Source organism: Nasonia vitripennis (genome assembly GCF_009193385.2).
Source record: "Nasonia vitripennis strain AsymCx chromosome 3 unlocalized genomic scaffold, Nvit_psr_1.1 chr3_random0004, whole genome shotgun sequence".
In the NCBI taxonomy this organism is placed as follows: Eukaryota; Metazoa; Arthropoda; class Insecta; order Hymenoptera; family Pteromalidae; genus Nasonia; species Nasonia vitripennis.
Window position 1 is genome coordinate 1,211,299 of NW_022279623.1, and position 21,749 is coordinate 1,233,047.

A 21,749-nucleotide genomic window follows, 5' to 3' on the forward strand; every position below is an offset into this window, starting at 1 on the left:
CCGAAAAAAAATAATACCAATCGGACGTTTGGTTTTTGTAAAAGTTGTGAAATACAAGCGGATGTTTACGCGTGTTTATGCGATTACAACAACAACCTCAAACACCAATTTCGCTTATTAACTTTTTTTAATTTGAAACTTCATCAATATAATGAGCAGAGCGCCATAGGTTTGAGATAAGTGAATCATTCTACCGATAAAAAATGTCAATACGACTTTTAGTTTTTTTTGCATTGGAAATACTGAATACCTCGTGGCGGATTTGCGAAGCTATAGCTCCCACCTCCCCTTAACCTATAGGTATACCACTAGCGAGCAAACTCTTTCTCCCCGTCTTTCTTAATCATCACGAGCGTAAGCTGTGTGTATATTCGAATGGAACTAAGTCGTTGGCTCCTATAAACAGTTTGGAGTTTGAAATTGAAATGAGAGAATAACAACTCTTAGTTCTGACTTCCGTCCCGTACAGCCTTAACGCAGCCCTCCTCTAACAGATCGATCGATGAAGACTATAATGAGGAGTACGATAGCAAATGAATATAAATGGAGTGCTTCCTCTTTTTTATGTTTGCCTTCCTCCTTGGCGAGTTTATTATTATTTTTTTTTATTTCAACTTGAAATCGACGTCTTAACGAGTTTCATCAATATTTCATCCCGCTTTTCGCCGATTACGGCTTTTTCCGATATTCCAGTTTTTCTGTCCTATTTTATGAAGAAAAAGCGCGCTTAGAGAAGCATACTTAAGCTGCATTGATTTTTTTAAGTTAATTGGTCTTCGATGGAAAAAACGTTTTTGTTTGAAAAAGCTATTAAGCATATCCTCATTTTAGGACAGATGTTTTCACGAGCTTGCTCATTTATGGAGAGCAAACAATCGGAAAAGAATAAATAAGCAAGTTTTTTTTTTTTACATGGCATTTGGAACTCGAAAGTTCATCGCCTCATCTACGCAAGCCTTCCACGCTGCCCTATCTTGTGTCAACCCCACCCAAGATGCACCTCTCCGATCGACACCCACCCGTCCTATTTCTACTAGATCCGCTTTTACGTTGTCCTCCCATCTACGTCTAGGTCTACCCAGAGGTCGCGTTACCATCAGCCTGCCCTTCATGACACGCGCTGCCGTACGGTCGTCTCCCATTCTCGCTACGTGCCCTGACCATCCCAATCTGCGCGATTTTATTATTCTGTTAATATTTGGTGACGCGTACAGATTGTGTAACTCATCATTGTGTAGTCTCCTCCATTCCCCGGTTTCCTCATCTTTCTTCGGCCCGTATATTTTTCGCAAGACTTTATTTTCAAATACCCTAAAACGGTTGTCCGCCTGCTTAGTGAGAGCCCACGTTTCGCACCCGTACAGAACCACCGGCAGTATTATTGTCCTGTATATTCTTATTTTAACGTTTTTAGACAACAGCCTCGACTTAAGTAAATTACTCACGGCGTAGAAGCAAGCATTACCCGAATGGAGTCTCTTATTTATTTCGACATTAATCTCGTTTCTATCATTTATGGTCGTACCCAGATACCTGAATTCGCTAACCTTTTCAAAAGTAAAATTCCCAACTCTGAGATCTTCCTCCCCTCTGCAGATGCCTAGCTTATCCACAATCATGTACTTTGTTTTTGATTCACTCACTTCTAACCCTGTATACTCCACCGCTTTTATGAGGATTTCCGCGTTTCTTGCTACCGTTTCCCTACAATCCCCCAGTATATCCAAATCATCTGCGTAGCCTAGTATCTGCGTTGTTCCATTAAGCGTTGCACCCAGCTGGCTAACCTGCATTTTTCTAACGGCATACTGTAACGTTAAGTTGAACAGCACCGTAAAGAGTCCATCCCCTTGTTTTAAACCATCGCGTATCATAAAGGGTTCTGATACATTACCACCTACTCGGACCTTTACCGTGCTTCCGTTCAGACATATTTGAATTAATCTCACGAGTTTTTTCGGTACACCGAGAAGTACTAGAATTTGATACATTTTGCTTCGCTTAATAGAGTCGTACGCTTTTTTAAAATCTATAAATAGTTGGTGTATGGTTTCGCAAAATTCCCACTTTTTCTCTAACAACTGTCTTATGGTAAACATTTGATCGCTCGTCGATCTGTTGCGCCGAAATCCGCACTGATAATCTCCTACTATATCTTCCGCGAATGGAGTGAGTCTAGCTTGTATTACGTTTGACAGAACTTTGTAGCACGTTGCTAAAAGTGAAATACCCCTATAGTTATTGCAGTCTGTCTTATCCCCCTTTTTAAAAATCGGTATAATGATAGATTCCTTCCAATTTTCGGGTATTGTTTCATTTTTCCAGATGGCACATACTAGTTTATAGATTTTGAAAGTGAGCTCGACGCCCCCATATTTGAGTACCTCAGCTGGTATAGAGTCATTTCCCGCGGCTTTGTTGTTTTTTAGTTTTTTAATCGCGGCCTCTACTTCTTGGTAGCTCGGTTCCTCCACGTGGGGTTCAGCAGTGTGAATTTCGTCCCCTAATTCTTCGCTATTTTCGTGCACGTTTAATAATTTATCGAAATAATTTTTCCACAGCGACAGTAATTCGTTGTCATTTGTTACGAGGTCCCCGTTTTCGTCCTTCATCAATTGCGCTCTATTCCTAAAACCCTTTCTGATGGCGTTAATCCCTCTGTACATTTCGCGGGGGTTATTTTCCTTACTGTTAGTTTCTATTCTCCTAATAAGATTCTTTTGATACTCCCGCTTCTTATTTCTGTAGATCGCGCTCGTCTGTTTCCTTACGTTAGAATACTCTTCTACGGTCCTATCGCTTCTATTTTGTAAGCTATCTAATTTAGCCTTTTTGCGCCTTTCAAACCAGAGTTCGCACTCTTCGTCAAACCATGGTTTGCTCTTTGGCTTTTTCTTTTTACCCAGTACTTTGTTCGCGGCCTCTTTTACCGTTTTTTCGATGTCCCCCCATAAGCTATTCGGTTCGTCATTCCCCTCCGGCGATGTGTTTGCTTCTTCAAGTGCCTGAAACCTGTTATTAATTTCTATCTGGTACCTAATTCGCTCTGTTCTATCTCGTAGTTTCTCAATATCGAAGCTTTCTACCTTGTTTGCTCGCTTACTATTTTGATTCGCTACTAGTCTAGCTCTTAATTTGGCTACTACTAGGAAGTGGTCCGAGTCGCTATCTGTCCCTCTGTAAGCCCTTACGTCAAGAACATTAGTATGACGTCTTTTTTCAATGAGGAATAAATAAGCAAGTAGGATAGAATAATTCAAATATTATAAATGCAAGCGACGAAAGTGCAACTTTGAAAATGCTCGTCTCGGGTATCTCATTGTTAAAGAAGCGCCCAAAGAAGAGGAAGTAAATCGAGCCTATATAAATCATTGCGAAAGCAAGAAAAGACGTTGACAAACAATATAAATTGGTAAAATCCAGGACGCAAACGAAATCGGAGAGTAGGGCGAAAAGATTGATGTCTTTATAAAGTCGATTTACGAGAATGTCAGGAGCAAAGTGGCCGTAAGAGAAATAGCGAGAAGCGGAGAAGCACAAACGAATGAGGAAGAGAGAGGGAGAGACAGAGAGAAAAAACCCGTGGGGGATCTCGTGAGAAGTCAAAAGCCTGGCGGCAGCAAAGTGGAAGTAAAACGGTAGCGTCTCCTCTCAGTTTACGGGCGTAAACAGTCAGCGAGGAAGACTGTATGGTGCGGCAGGCCAAAAAAAGCGAAACCAGACAGGCAACTTTACGCTCCCTCGCATAACTCAGGCCTGTGCGAGTAGTTTAAACGTGAGTATTTTTGTCCTTTTTTATTTACGAAAAAACAAACTTGCCCAAAGCTTGTGTGCATGTAACCACTCGTTTTGCCGGAACGTATCATTTTATTTCAGGGGGCAGTTGGATGAAAAAATAAAATTTTAAATAATAGTATATTGTGTACCAAGGGCGTAAAGTGGGTTTTTTTAGACCGAGTGTGGATTTTGCAGTACGAGTCAAGGCGATCATACTGCAAAATCCACGAGGCCAAAAAGCCCACTTAGCCCTTGGTGCACACCATATTTTATGTAACGCGCGGACGTATTTTCGCGTTTTGAATATGCGGGCAATAAAGGTGTTTATTGCCCGCTAAAATAACTTTTTTGCCCGCCGGTCAAAAAAGAGTCACTTTAGTCCCTATTAATAGGTACGAAAAAACGCGAAAATCGTTCGCGTGTTACATACAAAATTTTATAGCCTCTTTCGTTCTCGAAAGAAATAAATGCCCCAAGCTTGTAATACTGCGCACTATGCTGTCCGAGCAAATTGAAGTAAAGAGTCAACAATGCAAAAATCATTGTACCGGGAACAGGTGCACATCCTCAAGAAGCCGAACAGTCAAAGAAGGGGAAAAAGAAGAGAAAGATACGCACATGCCGAGCAGCAGCTTTAACGCTAGAACCGATGTAGAATCAAAAGAGTCTCTCGATTGATGACCGCTTTCTCTTTGCCATGCGAGCTGAGAACCAAAAGTAATGAAGAAGCCTGCACAGAGGGATAGAGAGAAAGAGAGTTTCACAGAAAGCAAGAGAGAGAAAGAGAGAGAGAGAGAGAGCCGCGCTGGGTAATACACATGTGTCCAGGTCCGTCCAACGGTCGGCGGCCTGCTCTTGCTGTGCTACTGCTGCCACAACCATTCGCAATATGCTCGCAAAGGCTATTTTTTGCATATATCCGCACTGCATGCACACACGTGCTGGGGAAACTTGCAGTGCAGCGCAGGAGCGCGGCATCCCAAGTTATTCAGAGAAATTCAAAAGTCCGACTACTCTCTGGCATAGCTCGGGAGTCGCGGACGAAAATGAGGCCAGATGAGAGGCAGAAAATTTTTCTTTTCTCTGCGAGTGCGCGCCACTGCTGCACGACGATAATATGTGTCGGATGCGAGACGCGCGGGCGAGAAGAAGAAGAAAAAAAGCCCGCTTGCTTTTGCCGCACTTCTTTCTGCCTACTTTTTGGCGAAAGAGAGAGAGGGGGGGGGAGAGAGAGAGCGAGACAAAATAGTAAAAGGTGTCAGAGCAAAAATACGCCAGAGGCGCAGCGCGCTGCAGCAGCTGTAGCGGCGGCGGTTAGCGCGAGCTTTCGCGATGCCGCTTTTCTGGATACAGCGCGAAACTACGCCGAGCGAGGATGGGAAAACGTTTTTTTTTTTATTTCACTGTTTTCTGTATTTATGCGCCGCGTTGCCGAACGCTCAAACAGACAAACGTAGAGTCGCGATAGTAGAATGGGTATGGCAAAACGACGGATCGTGTGTTTCGTTTGAGCGCTCGGTGTGCGGTATGCGCGAGCTGCTGCTTTTTATTTCAATCCTCGCAGTTATGCACATGCGAGGATGTGAAAAAAAAACTTCAGCTCGAGGTACAGAGAGAATCCCGATCGACAGTCGTCGAAATGCATCGGGATGGAAACGCAATAATCTAGAAGAATTTATTAAAAAGCTAAACATTGATGATATCACATGGATTGTTACTCTTCATTGTTGAAATCCTTTTTATCGAATTAGTGAAATAGCACTGGACAATTATTGAATTGTTGTCAAGTATCAGTCTATGAGATTGAATTTCGTTCAATTCACAAGTAAATTCGCAGATATATTTTTTGCACTTGGGTATTGGGAGTTTAAAATTGCAATGCGATACTAGCGGCAGCTTCGGGAGTTAAAAAACATGGCGTCGACAAAGTCTCTGTTTACATTGGTGGTATATGGGAGTTCAGTATTTTCAGTCAATTTTTATATAACAATTATTGTAAATTGTATGAGAACTCATTAAATCAACTTCTAGAGTTGACTATTATCTAGGGCGAAATGTAATTTTGTACTGAATACAGAAAACTTACTAAAAAAAGAGTCTGCTGCACTAATTCGTTCCTCAAGGACTATAATTCCAAAATGCAAAAACCCTGTAATTGAGTTTTTACTCAGTACTCAGCAAAGGAACGATATTTACTACAGATTGACTTTAAAAAATTTATTTTATGTATCTGAGCAAGAGTACGAACAGTCTTTTTTTCAACTACTACTTCTACGTCATTTTCATCGTTTTCATTTTAGTAACAATATCCCTGTGACCAGATAAGGCTTAGATTTTTGAAGAACTTGTTTGTAAAACTAATGAATACAGCTACATTTTTTCTGGAGCTTTTACGGAGCACCACACATGTTAATCATGCTACAATTTATAACGTTCTGGCCTTCTATTATGTTTTTTAATAATGGTAGCCTCACTCTATTCAAATGGAGTGTGTAAGGACACTGACAAGATTTTTTATCGTGTTAAAGTTTATATTTCTACATTTTTTAATGAAGCTCCATAAGAGCCCTGTGTAATTCGGAGACTTTCTGGCCGCCACCTTTGTTAACCTTCAAGCGCGCGAACTGAGCGTGCGAACCATGTTTAAGCTCCCAATTTTCTTCGTCCTTCGGAGTGTACCGTTATTAAAGGCGTGCATTAAATCTTAGCCGTGGCGTTCTCCGAGTTCGAAGTAAATTAACCTTAAAGTACTTAATAATGTCATAACCAAACTGTAAACTTAATTATACAGAGTGTAAGAGCAATTAGATACCCTTTCCCCTTACCCGAAGTACGTATACAAGTACAAGTGCAGGCTACAGAAGTAAGTAGCAATGGTACCCCGGGTAAAAGGGGCAAAGCAATTACTTTGCACGAATTCGCGGTTTCGCCACTGTAAATTTCTGGAGATTTATTGTTGGAAAATTCAATTTTTCTTGCGAAAATGAAAAGTTGCCCTCTGCGAACTTTCAAATTTCACGTGGCTGGGAATGAAATAACTTACAAATAAAAAATGACGCACACTCGATGTGCATTTTAATGTGATTATAATCTCGTCAGCAGGACTTGTTACGACAGTCTAGTTTAATGAAGTCATTACTCGAGCATTCTTCATCGTTTCGGTACTGCGAATACTGGATTACCAAAGGCATGGACAGTAGTAGTTAAGGGCGCGCGCGCGCGCGAGAGAGAGAGAGAGAGAGAGAGAGAGAGAGAGAGCGCGAGAGAACCCGAACACGTTTAACAATCTCGATTCTAACGGTTGGCATTTACGTGAAATAGACTGTGTCCTCTCGTTAAAATGTTAACGGCGCGACTTTGGACAGTCCCGGGCAACGTCAACTGCCACACGACATCAGCTACCGTTGCTACTTTTTAGCCCGATGTTTTGCTGGCTGTTGGGAGAAAAATTTTGCATAAAATAACAGGATACGGGCGCGATAGTGATGCGTTAATTAAAATAGCAACTGCAGCACGAGCGAACTTTTCCGAGAAACGAGAAGCTTGTCAAACTGATTGTAGAATATTATTATGCGCGATATGTTCAGTTAGTTATTCATTTTCCCTAAAATGAAGCCCCCATTGTTGACTACACTAATTAATTGACTAGAATTAGTTGAGTAAAACACATCATCGCGGAATCAATTTATGTTATGAATATTAATCTCATGCAGTGATCAAATAACCGTTGAGTATTTTCAATTATAACTAAACTTTGATAAATCACAACTTGCTAGCCTTACTGCTTGGATTGCTAATGAGCTAATAATACTGCTTTTGATTGAAATGCGCGGAATCAACTATTTCTAACTGTATTATGTTACGCTTGAACGTAATGGCCTTCCGCCAGTTGTTGAAGAATAAGGTATACATATATTTATTTTATATTTTGCAAACATTTTAAGCAGATTTTTGTTAAAACTTTAATGCTTATTCGTTTAGAATTTCACGTACTGAGCAAGAGTTTTTGTAAAACATCGTTAGGGCTGCGCGGTGCATCCTATCCAAAAGCAGCACGTGAAAATTAAAATGTTTATGACCAGTACTTCAACTCGTCTTTCTTAAAGACGTAAGGGACTTACGACGAGCGTAATCTAGACGCGGCATATATCTTGGCATTCTGAGTGACCATAAAAAAGTCGTCACTTTTGCCTACTTTATTCTCCACGCTGATTGCGAATAACTGTAGTTTCTCTGAAGAGAATGAGAGTTATCATTCCCGAGTAACTCTATATCTCTTGGCTTTATTTTCACTCTTCGCATTTTCTTCCACTGTACATTCGGATACTTTTATATCAGTTGTTAAACGATCGGGGGATTTTCGTAAAGCTGAAAACTTTTGCACAGAAAAAAAAAGTTTACGTGCTTACTCTTACTTCGTATTAAAAATAGTCTTTCGCGTTTATAGTCGAAGTTTAGCATAAAAAACCAAATCAGAAAGATTAAAGGAATTATTAAAGCTCTTCTTTGTCGGGGACGACGTTAACGGAGATAAAGTAGATCCTCAACAGCTTCATGCGGGTCAAGATATAAGACTAGGAAGGAGAACGCAGTGCCCCGGATTTCTCAGTCTCCCCGAGACGTTCTCGTTGCACATCAAACTTGGCAAAGGGACTGAATGGTGGACCAAAATGAAGAAAGGTAAGTTACACAAGAAGGTCTAATACTTTTCGAAGAATTTAACATCCATAATCTAATGAAAAAGTGAGATGGGGGTAGAAAGTTCCAGCCGAAGTTTTACAAACTTTATAACAAGTCAGATAAGATTCATGCCGCTCGATTGGCAGAAAAGTAGTTGTATCTAATCTGTAAACAGTCGAACTTATCTGCGAGCGCAAGTTCGAGTTCGTTGATTTTGAGTCATTCCAATCAGCTGCAGTCTCCCCCCCCCCCCCCCCCTTTCGGCGAATCACCCCTCACGAGCGCACATAACGCTGCTGTTCGCGCATTATACGTCTCCGCATAAAATATATATCACCTAGCACGGTTTGATTCTCGCGCCTCTTGATGACGAGTTAATTATGGCGCGCCAAGAAAAGAAAGAGCGCATGCGTAAGCCCTTCTGCGGTCTGAGATCGATTAGTGCGCGCGAGAGCGTCAGATTCGTTTCGGCATCGATCGAGAGCAGTGTGAACCGAAGCCTACCTCTATTCTCGTGTAGCTTTTGTATTGTGCCTGTAGTAATCGCTGTAATTTGAATTATATTTGTTAGTGAATCACTCGCGTGTGATTCCTCCCTTATTTCTATAATTCGTGTAAATAAAGTGCCTGTAATTCCGTGTGGGCGAGACACAAGCGTGCTGTTATCGCATAGCGAATCTTCGCTATAGGTCCCGGTCGCGACGACTCGACGAGTCGTCTCAAGTCGTTCACGGAGCGAGGGCTGGACCCGTTCCCGAGACGTCGGGGCCCTGTGACGTGCTGGGCGTTGTCACCCCGGGATATCTCCATCTTTTCGATCGACAATCTACCCAGGAGGGTGGTCCGTCACGTACAGCGCACCGATATTTGCGATTTGCGGCGTTATTGTAGGGGCTGATCCCCGAAATATTAGGTAAGCGAGCGCTCTGTAAATATAAGGATCGATTATCCACTGCGTAAGTTAAATTAGATAATAAGTTTTGACTTTTGTATTTTATGCTTACATAAATTCATTAATTTACTTGATCAATAAATAATTTCTATTTCACTAGCTTGCTCAGGCTTTTCCCTCTGTTCCGTGAGGGTTTTTATGCCTAAGCAAGTTACTGTTTATATTTAGGTTAACCGCGAAATTGTTGCATTTTTTTTATTTAAGAACCCGACTACTCATTCCTTTTCCCACTTCCTTCATAAATGTAATTTGACTGTTTTCAGCTGCCCTAAATTTTCGGCGACTAAGCAGAGGGTCCGAAATCACTGGCTGTCACAGATCTCGCGGGTCGTCGCACGGCAGCCCGAGAGGCTCCCGCAATTATGCTGATAAAGAAGGAAGGTACCGAGAGCAAAAGCGAAGAAAACGAGGCTACGCAGATAGACACAGCGGGAGATCTAGAGACTCGAGAAAAATAGCGCCTTATAAGAGGACGGATAAGCATAAAAGAGTGGGCGAGGAGAAGGTGCGGGCAGATCGATATAGGCAGATCGGCGGACGGATTCCGAAAAGGCGTACCCCTCGATTAGCAGAAAGGAGTAATGGTTCTTTCCTGCCCATCAAATCCAGCAGTTCGTCTTCTCTACCCCCTCCTTGCTCGCCTCTCTCATTCCGTCGTCCCTCTTAATCTTTCGCCTCTCATTCTGCCCACTTACTATCCCTCGTTCGGTGACGTATGACACCCCATCTTTCGCTCGATTTCTTCTCTGTCTCCCGCTCTTCTCATCTCTCTCCCTTTTCCGTATTTTTTCTCCTCGCTCTTCTCTGCCCTCCCCCCTCTCCATCCCACCCCAACAACCAATCCCCTTATCCGGACAGCGGACGTCGCGTTGCCTCAACTATTTATATGTTTGTAGGAAGTCACTCTTCGTCCGCCGAATCGACTTATTCGGCTTTTCTCAAAACTTGCTCTATTTTTATTTGGCCCCCCTTCCCAGCCGCGTGGCCGGCTTATCTCCTCCCGCCCTCGACGGCGATCTTTCGGATCCTTTCCCGCAGTCCATTGGATATTACAGCGACCGTTCGAGATTTATTATGGTGCGCCGTTATTTTTCCCCCGTCCCGACCCATTGTGCACACTCTCTCGCGCGCGCGATCGAGAATTTGTTGTTCGTTTGCATCGAACGCGCGCGCCCACACATCGAGGAAAAAAGTTGCAGCGAGTTCCGCGGAAAGTGGAATTAAAGAAAACTTGTGTACCTTATGAGAGATGTGTTTGTTGGACTTGCGGACCAGAGGACTCGAGAGCCAGCGAGAGCAAGTTGTCACGAACGTGGATGAAACGCTCGTGAAAAAATGCAAGTCCCAGTTTGAACTCACCTTTAGAAGATGTAATGCCGGGGGCTTAGGTTAATGTAATGAATTATATACACGCTCTCGCAGTTCGCGGCGGAGTAAAATTTTATCTCGGAAACTTTAAAGCGCGCGCTTTAAAAAGTTGATGCTTGCATTTTCATTGCAGTGACGAGATGCTCCTCGCACGCGGATTATGCGATTTATGAATTAATCTCGTAAGCGGTACGAAAACGAACGTAAAAATTCCGGCATACACCGTTAAGCGTGCCTATTCCTACACAGCGAATTATTGCGCGTAATGGTGTTTCGAGAATCAGAAAGCTCAAAAGTCACGTTCCGGTCGAGGAATATAAATACTTTTCGACAACTCGCGCACGCCCGTCATCCCGAGGACAAAATAAATAAACATGCGCTCGTTCTGCGTTAAATCTGCATTCGAAAAATTTCGATCCGCGGCCGAATAAAATCCCCATTACATTTCAAGCCTCGAGACTCGACCCAGTACACTTTTTAAACAATGGAAATGAAAGTTTGTTTGACGAAAAAACAGCGGCAGGGTAGCCCCTCCGCGCAGCCGTGTGCTAGAGAGAGAGAGAGAGAGAGAGAGAGAGAGAGAGAGAGAGAGAGAGAGAGAGAGAGAGACAGAGGCGCGCCACGGACAGCGGGCCGAGCGTACACGCGCGAAAAAGGGTCTTTGTCAACTTTTTTCATATACAGTCGCGCGAACAGCCGACAAACATTTGACGAGCTACGCGGCGAGCGATTGAGCCTGCGCCCTCTGCGAAAACAATCGCCAATGGATTAACTCCCCGGTCCGTCCGTCCCTTATACGCACAACGGCGTTTGGTGAAACTTGACGGACACTTGATGCATCTCACGGCTAAGTCCCACTTCAGCACCGAGAGAAGGAATATATTTTCCATCCATCACTCCCTCTCTCCCCTTGTGTCCCGGTCAATAAATCGACGCACTGTATATAGCACGGCTGACAAGCTCTCGGAAACAAGTTATGGCAAATATTGACGCGTTTTCGCTTCGTTGAATCGTCGAAGCTTGTTTTTGTTTAGCCCAGACGACGCAGCTGCTATGGCCCGCGTATAAAATCGATGAAGCATGCGTCATCCGCGAGGACGGCGAGGCAAAAATGCGAGACAACACAGTGTGCGCGACGGGAAATCAAAGGGACACGCTGTTCCTGCAGCGTATGTATACATATGCACTCGTACACACAGCGCGTACGGGCTCTCGCTGTTACTATTTGCCAAGAGCCGGCGCTCATTCAGCGAGGGCTTATAGAGCAGCCGATTCGAGGTCAAAAGAGTGCCAACAGCTAGTATAGCAGCTGCACAGAGAGAAAGATGCCGCGAGCAGCCCTCCAGGGAGCTAAGTACTCATCTGCCACTTCCGTTAGCCGGTGTACATGCTACGCGCAGTCCTCCACTAGTACACGCTGCACTTGCTCGATACGTGGTCGAGACAAAAGAGATATCGCGCGATTGTTATAGAGAGGTGATTCTGGCCATAAGCCTGGGAACAGAGAGAGAGAGAGAGAGAGAAAGAGAGAGAGAGAGAGAGAGAGAGAGAGAGAGAGAGAGAGAGAGAGAGAGCGAGAGAGCGAGAAGCACAGAGGAAAGCGAGAGCCCGTAGCCGCGTTAATTTGTCGATAACAATCACATCGAGTGGAGGAGAGAGGATGAGCTTGAATAACTATTGATCTCTCTCTCTCTCTCTCTCTCTCTCTCTCTCTCTCTCTCTCTCTCTCTCTATCTATCTCATACACACACACGCACTAGCGCGAAGAGGCATATGATTTGCAGTTGTGTGTGCAGCCCGACGCGCACTCAATTGTGCGCTGCAACGTCATCTGGTTGCTATGGGCACGTACAGATCGAGCGCAATTATTTTCAATATATCGCCAGATCGTTCGCCAGACAATGGGAGAGATTTTTTCAACTTGATTGCAGCAAAATACAGTCCAAGTAATTGAATTCATTAATCAGCGCTATTTGTCCGCTCGCGAACAAAAGATAGGCTGATTTATGCGCGCCTGCACGCGATATAACCGGGGAGAGGGGGATAGATCTCATTGCGTGTGGGCGGGAAGAAAAATACCCGCACTTTTTTCGAGGTAGAAATGGAAACAACGCTGACAGGTGGCCTGTGTTAGCTGCCACTCATTGCATCATCAAAGCGACGCAAAACAACGCCAAAGTTTCATTTTTCACGTACAGCCCACTACATCGGTAATTTCTCGAAAGGAGAGAAACAAGACAGATACATAATACGCACTGTCGCGTGCAACCCAATTGTCGGCGTGTAGCAGGCGGAACGATTGTCTGCGCTCTCGTGCGTGGCATCATCCCTGCAGGAGTGTGCGCACTGCACGAATCTCGGCGTTGATGGCCGAGCCAGGCTACCAATTTCACGTGTCGTCGAGAAGCCGCACCGCTGGAATACCGAAGTGCAGCGTGTGTGGCAAGTTGCGCGCGGCGATAAACGTATTGCGAGAGTGTGAGACAGGAGGCAGCAGTGCCGACAGGAAGGGCTGGAGACGTGAAGGAAGACGACACGCGAGGGATGCAAAAGCGCTAGACGATGAACGCACGAGGGAGAACAGGCAGTTTAAGAGGGGGAGGTGTTCGCGTGGAGATTTCCCGAGGGGCGCCGAAATCCGCCCGCAAGCTCGGGGTCGAATTAAAAAAAACGAGTTTCAGGGGGATCTGTATTAATGAAAAAAAATGTCGATAATGCGTCTTCATTTGTTATGTGCCCGTGAAGGATTTATAGTTATTTTTTCTTTTTTAATATAGCTACTTACGATCGCGCTGATTTTATCCGAGGAGATTATTTCTCTCCGATTATTATGATTGTCCTCATCAACTATTTTAGATATAGCTTGGTTATGATTTATCCCGACGTTCCTGATCAAACAATGTCTGGTCAAACGTACGCTGGGATAACCAATTAGCGAGCTTTAGCTAAGGCCGTAGGCAAGAGTAGATGACGTGAATCCAGTTTAGGTCGGTAACAGCGTTTGATACTGGTACATGCAGCTGACTTCCATGCCCGGGTCAATAGCTGATGCGGTAAACGATGGTAGGTAGCCCGCTCATGTGAACCTTGCCGAAGGATATTCAAATCTTTGGAAATTGGTAGTTGACATTTATTGATATACAGCTCAACGTTTCTAATTTCTTCATCACCGACCGATTTCACATCCATGACTCTGTGCTTCAGTATGATATGGATTTGTTTATTATTAAAACGTGAAAGATTTGTATACATCTCGGATTTTCTATTCATAGAAAACACTAGACGAAAAAGAAAATATTAAGTATGGCGTTTGATGAAAAAGGCTTTGTGTAACTTTTCTCGTCGCCGTATTTCACATTCCTTATACTGCAGCGGCGGTAATAACGTATTAATCTCGATATGAGGTTGAAGTTCTCCATTCATTGGTTCCTTGACAGTTTAACAATAGAAAGCTTGAACAAAAGAGCTTTCCACGCTCGTGGAATTTGTGGAAATGCGAGAGTTGGATAGCGAACAAATCTCTATTATAGGTTACATCATTTTTCTCCAAGGTATAAAATCGGAAAAACTTATTGAAACAGCGTGCATTGACGAATCAGGACATTTATCAACCTGAATAAAGCAACGCTATATTTTACGTTAATATAGGCCTTCTCTGTAACGCAATAAAGTGATAAGGCTAAGTTTATTCGATAAGTACTAATGTGTAAGATTATAGTGTGAAAATTGCTTTCAATTGACTGCATCTAACCAATTTTCACAAGTGCATGTAAACATAGAAAACAACCATGAAATATTGTTTTTAAGTATAGGTGAATATATTATATAGACACAATAAGAGAGCCATGCAAAAGTAATCTCTGTGTGCAAAACAAAAACTATTTTCAAGTCACACATACGAAAATCCAAAAGAATATCGTAAATTAACATGAATATCGCTAATGTTCTTTCAATTATTAGTACGATAATAACGATCTAACTTTTCAAATTTCAATGACATGTAGCTGATTTGAATGAACAGGCGGAGGTAGAATTATGCTGGTTGCAGAATGTACAAAAATATACACGAGGTCGCTAGTATTATCAAAACATTATTCTCAAGCGCACTGTACGTGCATTGGATAAACGTGAAATTCCCATCAACTCGTGCTTCGCATAACACCTACATCGCTGTCCAGGGCTTAGCCTCGGTTACATTTGCCAAGAGAGTGTGGCCCATAAACATTTCAAAGCCGGAGCGCATGTTGTGAGCCACTGGACCTCATCAATATCCCATGTCACAGATTACTTGCTATTCCATTCTCTCCAAATCCTTACTCCACCATTGCTTTTTCACCGATTCAATTTATTTACCATTCGATGTATTTTAGTGCGCATCCGATATGAACTTTGTGTACGAGAGGAGAAAACGTATGTACATTTTAAAAATATTGAATTCTACGTTTAATTTATGAAAAATTGCATTAATAAATTCGTTGAATGTTTCGATACGACTAATACAATGACATGATGTTATCATCGAAATTGAGCGATAACTGAACAGCGAAATTCCGCTTATTATTTAACAGTCTGTTTCATCAATCGAATTGTTATATTTGCTTAATTTATAGAGTGTTCGTAGAATTAATGATATGTATTGAAAATACACCTCTATGTCGGAGTTGAATAATCTGCTGCAAAAATAAAATTGTATAAAAAAATACTTTGGTAAAAAATAAAAGTAGATCGTTTTTATTGTTAAGTTAACTGGTTTAGAAATAACGGTTCAAAAATAATTTGCAGAATGAAATTATTGAAAGTACAACAAAATTAAAGGTACCGTACGTTGTTCATTTGAATTTAGAAAAAAGAAAGCATGTTAAAAGCTATTGAAAAATTGAAGGTAATATATATGATCATCAGCAATAAACGGTTGACGGGATAAGAAGGTAAATAATTTTGAATGTTATTTAAATTTATAAATACCATTTATTATAATTTTTTTAAATATATTTTTCTTAACACTGACGTCGGAATAATATCGCATAGAGGTGATGGTAGTCGTATGATAAGTAAATTACAATAAATTAAAATAAAAGTTAAATCGTTTTAAACGAAATTGGCGACACAAAAAAATGCCAATAATACCAATCTTTTTATAAAATTTCGTATTTTTCACCGTCATCTAATAGAAATGCATCTATATTTTTGTAAAAAAAATATTGACCGACTACCAAGAACTTTACCCTCTTTTCACGTGAAGTACAATATCCAACATATATTTTACATCATATAGTCCTGAAAAATATTATTATAAACGTTCAAAGGAATCTCTCTCATTTTCTGACATCTTGCTCACTGATATATTATAGTCTCAAATTTTTGTCTGAACAGTTAGTTCACATCATATAATTTCATCGACGTCGCTAGTCACTATCCGCAACGTAACAACTCTTCTTCGTTCGTATAACTGAAGTAGCACTTGAAGCTTATACTTTTTTAATTTCAAAGAGGAGCGCAGATAGCAAGGTATCACTGATAAAAATTTGCAGCTCAAAGACTCGCTGAAAGATGTTATCCATTCGTGCTCGGCGTAGCCAGCCAACTTTCTCGAGGAATAGAGGTCGGACTCGGGATCCATTTGCAGAAATGCTCAGTTGCCAGCCTCGAATTCCCTAACGCGAATTTCGGTCCTCCCAGGACGCCCAACAAGATAAAAAGGTTTCACAGGTGTGAGAAAACCTAGTTTCCGCTATAGATGGTACGAGCTTGGTCTCTTTTCTTTTTTTCTTTTCTCTCTCCCTCCCTCTCGGCTCCTTCAAAATTTCGCGCACTTGCACGCGCAGCGGCAATTTGTAATTCACATGTCGTCTAAATTTCCCGCGGCGCTATGTCGTCTCTTCCTTCCTTTTGCCGCTCTTGCGCACGCCTTCTGTACACTCACTGCCTACACACGCGGCCCCTGCGGCGACTCCGTTAAAAAATGTATGCCGAAATTAACGGCCGCGGCCGGGGTTAACGAGCCTTTCCATGCATATACACCGAGTTCCTTGCTCCCGAGACGTTTCCATCGCCCGTCACTTTTCTCTTCGCCGTCTTGCACAATCTCTTCCAAAGTTTTTGTAAACAAGTAGAAATTCTAGCATCCGTATGGATCAATAAGAGATTTTCGTTCATTTTTGTACAGTAAATGATCGTAAGTTAGAAAACAGTCATTGATTTGAAAGGACTACAGTTACATATAAATCAGCCTTCTTTCGTTTTTCTCATCATCGTCATCATCATTGAAAGAACATTAACACATAGGACATTCGAGTTAGAGACACTTGATCGATAAAGAGGTAAAATGTGAAGAATTTGGTCTATCTTACCGAGAAGGCTTTGAGGAAGACGAGGCACTGTATGATGCCCTCCATCGTATCTCCCGTAAGACAAAATGTACCGGTAAGGTGACGGCCCTTACGGCCAATCACTGAGCAGAGGCTGGCTTGAACGAAAGCGTTTTGCGATCGCGAGGCTGCCGTAAGGGCCGGTTGATGAGGTACCGTGCTCATTAGGCGCTCCAGCGAGTCCATCTCTCCTGCCTTGTTGATCCTCTTTGGCTTTTCCTTGTTTTCCTCCCGTACCGTCGGGCGAAAGAATCGCCGCCAAAGAGACAATGCCTCTCTGTCTATCTCACTCTCTTCCGCGTTCACTCCCCCGTACTCAAGTTAACACCCTTATCACTTTCTTCTGTTCCTTAATACCACGCACTCTCTGTGTCTCTTGTAGCGGGCTTGTTACGGACTAAACTTAATTAAGCTCGGTCTCTTTCTTCTCGACGAGGAGCGCGACGAGCCCCTGGCAGGCTGAAAATGCGATCATGCGCGAGTCGCGCATCGTCGTGCTCGAATGAAGCGAACGCAGGCGATGGTGCGGGGAGACGGGGGCCGAGTTCGTTCAACGAAATCTTCCTGCATTGATGGAACACACTGCCCCGAACGAGCGCCGACGTCTTTCTCTGTAGCAAAGTACGTGCTACATGGAGAGTCGGCAAACAAAGATCACTCGCCGGAGCGCACTCGAGGATATCGTGTCGAGGAGCCGAGCGTTAACGCTTTCGTCGATTACGCCGATCGAAATTCGTTGAGCGGACACATGTTTGACAAGCTGGGCGAACAGCGTCAAGACGACAAATACCGTTGACAATGTCGGCCAAACAGAGAGGGGGATTATACAGACAGATAGACAGATAGACGGACAGAGCAAGGGAGAGCGAGGAAGAGAGAGAGGGAGAGAGAGAGAGAGAGAGAGAGAGAGAGAGAGAGAGAGTTCGCTCGGTCTCGCTGCGAGCCCAGTTGCAATCGAATCTAGTCCCGAGGCATTCGGTCACGTACGAGACATTCGTCAGTGGCAAGCAATACCTGTGTGCCAGCAGTGCTCATGCCGAGGAGAGAAGCTTCTGCAAGCCCGCGGCAGTTTCCTACCACCGCTCCGCGTTACGCTCATTCCTCGCGCGTTGACCCTTCAGCAGTAGCGGCAGCGGCAGCAGCGGTTGCGCACCGAATGCACGACAAGCTGAGCGACGAGCGATCTCGATGTTCTGCGCGCTGAAAAGCTTTCACTTTTCAATGATGCTGTGGTACTGGAGGCATGTCGTGACTCGGCAGCTGTGCGTCATGCATTAGACGTGCTACGCGACTTTACGAGATCGAGTAGATCTTGCGCGGGGTCGTGGGCGAGGAAGACGGCGCTGATGACGGCGATGATCCCAGCTTCTGCGGCTCCATCATGGGCGGCGCGGAGTAACGTCTGAGCATGTCGCAGACCTCGTAGCACAAGAAACATATGCCGAGAATGAGAAATGTATCCATCTCGCTTACGTGTCCGAGGATCGGAGGCTCTCTAAAACTACGACGTTCGGCGCACTAAGCTGCGACTACCCGCGCATATCGGCAGATCCTGCAAGATCCTCGTCTCTCTCAATGTCCGCGCAAACACCACAATGACCCGGCCCGACTGTTCGTCATCTCTGTGATGCGCTATGGAAAATCCATCGAGCACAAATATTGTCACGACCGGTTAACCGCCAATGGCGCACAGCCACGCGCACTGCACCGGCTCCGCTCTGTATTCAGCGTGTGCCAATCACACTAATAACTTAGCCTGGCTGAAGCGCTCGGCCGCAAGAGAGACGCGTTAACGACAGATTGTCGAGCGTTGTCGGGCTTGCCACTGCCGCCCTCGTTCTCCTCGTCGGCCGCAGCAATGGTCAGGTGCGATGCAACGGGCTCGACTCCCATTAAAGACAGCATTCGCCTATACAATAGGTCATCCGATATCCCCCAGGCCAAGCGCGAGAGAGTGAGTATGAGGGGTGAGAGAGTAACGCGCCGGTGTGAATGATTTGTTGCCGGCGATGATTTTCTGGCTGGCCAGTCAGCTTTGATGACTCGGGGCAATGATGATTCCTGCTCGCCGCTCAGCGCGTATTCAGGTCATTCAATGAGCGAACAAAGCGGAGCAAAGTGCGCACGTGAAATGCCCTGCCTCAATGGCAGCCGGCGCGCTGCTGCTGCTGGTAATAGCGTCGTCGCTACAGCGAATAACGATGACGGCGAAGCTCGACGATGATGACGGAAGAAAACAAAGGCCATGTGTCGTGGAAGCAGCGTGAAGCGCTCTCTGAAGCGTCGTCGCGTTGTTTTCCGCCAGCACTAAAAATACATGGAGAGAGCACTGAGGGTCGGAGCAGCAGCGGGAGAAAGCTCAGCGGCCGTCGAAGACATCGTGCAAACAGCGTGGCGAGTCCCGCTCACTGGGTCTATGGGTTAGTCGAGAGCCGCAAGTAGGTTAGCGGGGGCATGTAGCACACGGAAACGCGTCGTCCTCTCTAATCAGGGATGCCGTCCGAACGGAGACCGACTGACTGGCCGGCACACGGCGGCGAGGCCCACTCGCGCACGCACGCGCTCGCTCACTCGAGCCGAAAGAAACGCGGGGAAAAAACGTAGCAGCAGCGAATAGCGGCACGCGGCGAACGTGCAAAACGGAACGCTCGCGCAACGGGCCAGCGTATGACTAGCGGATGGGAACAAACTGCGAGGGTGCGCCAGTTTACCAACGAGGAGAGCTCGAGAGATGCTGGGCGACGGCGCGGCCTGTGGCGCCACTACCCCTGCGCTCTCCACCTATCTCCCTCCACTCGTCTCTCTCACTCTTTCTCTCTCTCTCTCTCTCTCTCTCTCTCTCTCTCTCTCTCTCTCTCTCTCTCGCTCGCTCGCTCCCCCTCGCATCCAGCGTCCCGTATCCGCCCTATCCTAACAAGCCTCCCCTCGCGCGCTGGACCAGCTTCGGCGTCCCCACCTCCGGCTCTCCGAACACCCCTCTCTCGCGCAGCACCCATTCCACCCCAGGCCGCCGGCGCTGATGCTGGCGTGCAGTGGTAGTGGTACCGCCACCACTACTACTACTATAGCGCTTGCCTCGTGGCGCCTATGTACTCTTTGTATCTCGCTCTTATAATTCGTCCTCCTGTTGTCTTGCTTCCTCCTTTTGCGTGTGACAGCCCCTCGTCGAGCCGCCGCCGCTACTACCACCACTACTACCTTTTTCTTCCACCTACGCGCCGACGTGTACAACTGCTCTCACAGCTGGCCGGCCCTGCGCCATCTATACCTATCCACCGCTCTACCTTGCTCTCGCTCTTTTTCTCCCTGTCTTCTTCTATTTTCATTTTAACGATCCCCTCTATATACTGCACTTAATCTTTTTATAGCGCACCTTTTTCACGCACCTTTTAATGGATACGTAGATCTATTAAGGAGCTGTTGCTCAGCTGGACGACTTTATTTAGTGAGAACCATTTCGAGACCATTCTGATCGATAGAATTTCTCTCGTCGACGGGACAATAAAAGATGAGGTCGACCGATATTCCTCGTGACGAGCGACTGACTTTAGATTGTGAATTTATTTTATTACTATCTAATCACGTAAACTATCGTTTTATGTCGTACTCTCGTTAATAAACGTTGTTCTGACGACTTATATACAAGGCACTCGGTCAGTGCATAACGAAGACAGTAGTTGACGCATAATTTAATACCAAGTTTTCAGCTCTATACTTAACCAAAGACTTTCTCCGCGTTACGCTCGTTCAACTCGTTTAGCGCATTGAATAACGAGTTATTCGACAAAGTGACGACGTATTTAACGTAATCCAATCGGAATTTCTGCTTGCTTGCTTTGGTCAAAGTGTACGATCATTTCGCAGATTCAAATGTCAAGTAATTAACACGTTACGTTAACGGTCCGCCCATTCATTCGGGAGCCGCGCACGCATCAATGGCTGATCGCCAAGCACAGCACACGCGCTGTTAATTATGAGAACAAAGGCTGAGATAACTACAAAGCAGAGATCGATATAGGAAACAGTTTGGACGAGCGTACGGCCGAGCTTGCAACTACTCTCCATACAATGGCAAATGGCTGCGCCGCGGCGGTGGACTCCGAGCAGGCCCCCCAAAACGTTATTGATAGACTGATATATAAAACCCCTTCGCATAGAGTTTTCGTTAATTTTTAATTATAAAAGAAGAATAGCCTATTTACATTTTGTATACGATCAAAAGAAACATAGATAGTAACAATGGGGATTTAGGATGACTAGTTACAATCTATCCTTGGAATACTGAAGATCTCGCGTCTGACCATACGCGCACTTGTTCCACTGCGATACGATCCCATTTCAAAAACGTGACGATAACTGTGAAACGTTGAAAATGTAAATCGAGATGATAATTATATTACTAGATGAAATTTGTAACCATAGTTGTTTTACAAAAAGCAAATTTATAAATGAAAAGAGAAGAAAGAGTTTCGTAGCTAATAAATAGAAAAACCTTTGCTACTTCAACTAAACGATGTTCGTCAGTTACTCTATACCAGTCCATGCTCATTAGAAGAGAGTACAGTTAGCAGGATGACTCGCGGAAAATTTATCTGACCATTATT

General features: G+C 44.4%; 1 protein-coding gene across 15 annotated transcripts in view; it reads right to left on the bottom strand.

Annotated features, from left to right (window-relative positions):
* The window catches only part of LOC100118775 (neurobeachin), a 316,568-nt gene that overhangs the window by 164,267 nt on the left and 130,552 nt on the right, over positions 1-21,749 (bottom strand). For 12 of the 15 annotated variants that reach the window (XM_016988202.3, XM_016988203.3, XM_016988198.3 and 9 more), the window contains exon 1: positions 17,128-18,321. The exons of 2 other annotated variants lie outside the window; for them this stretch is intronic. In XM_016988202.3, coding sequence (XP_016843691.1) covers positions 17,128-17,331 — 204 coding nt within the window. In that variant the 5' untranslated portion in view covers positions 17,332-18,321. Of the gene's footprint in view, positions 1-17,127; positions 18,322-21,749 lie in introns of those variants that run through there. One more of the 15 variants, XM_016988195.2, reaches the window with a different exon arrangement.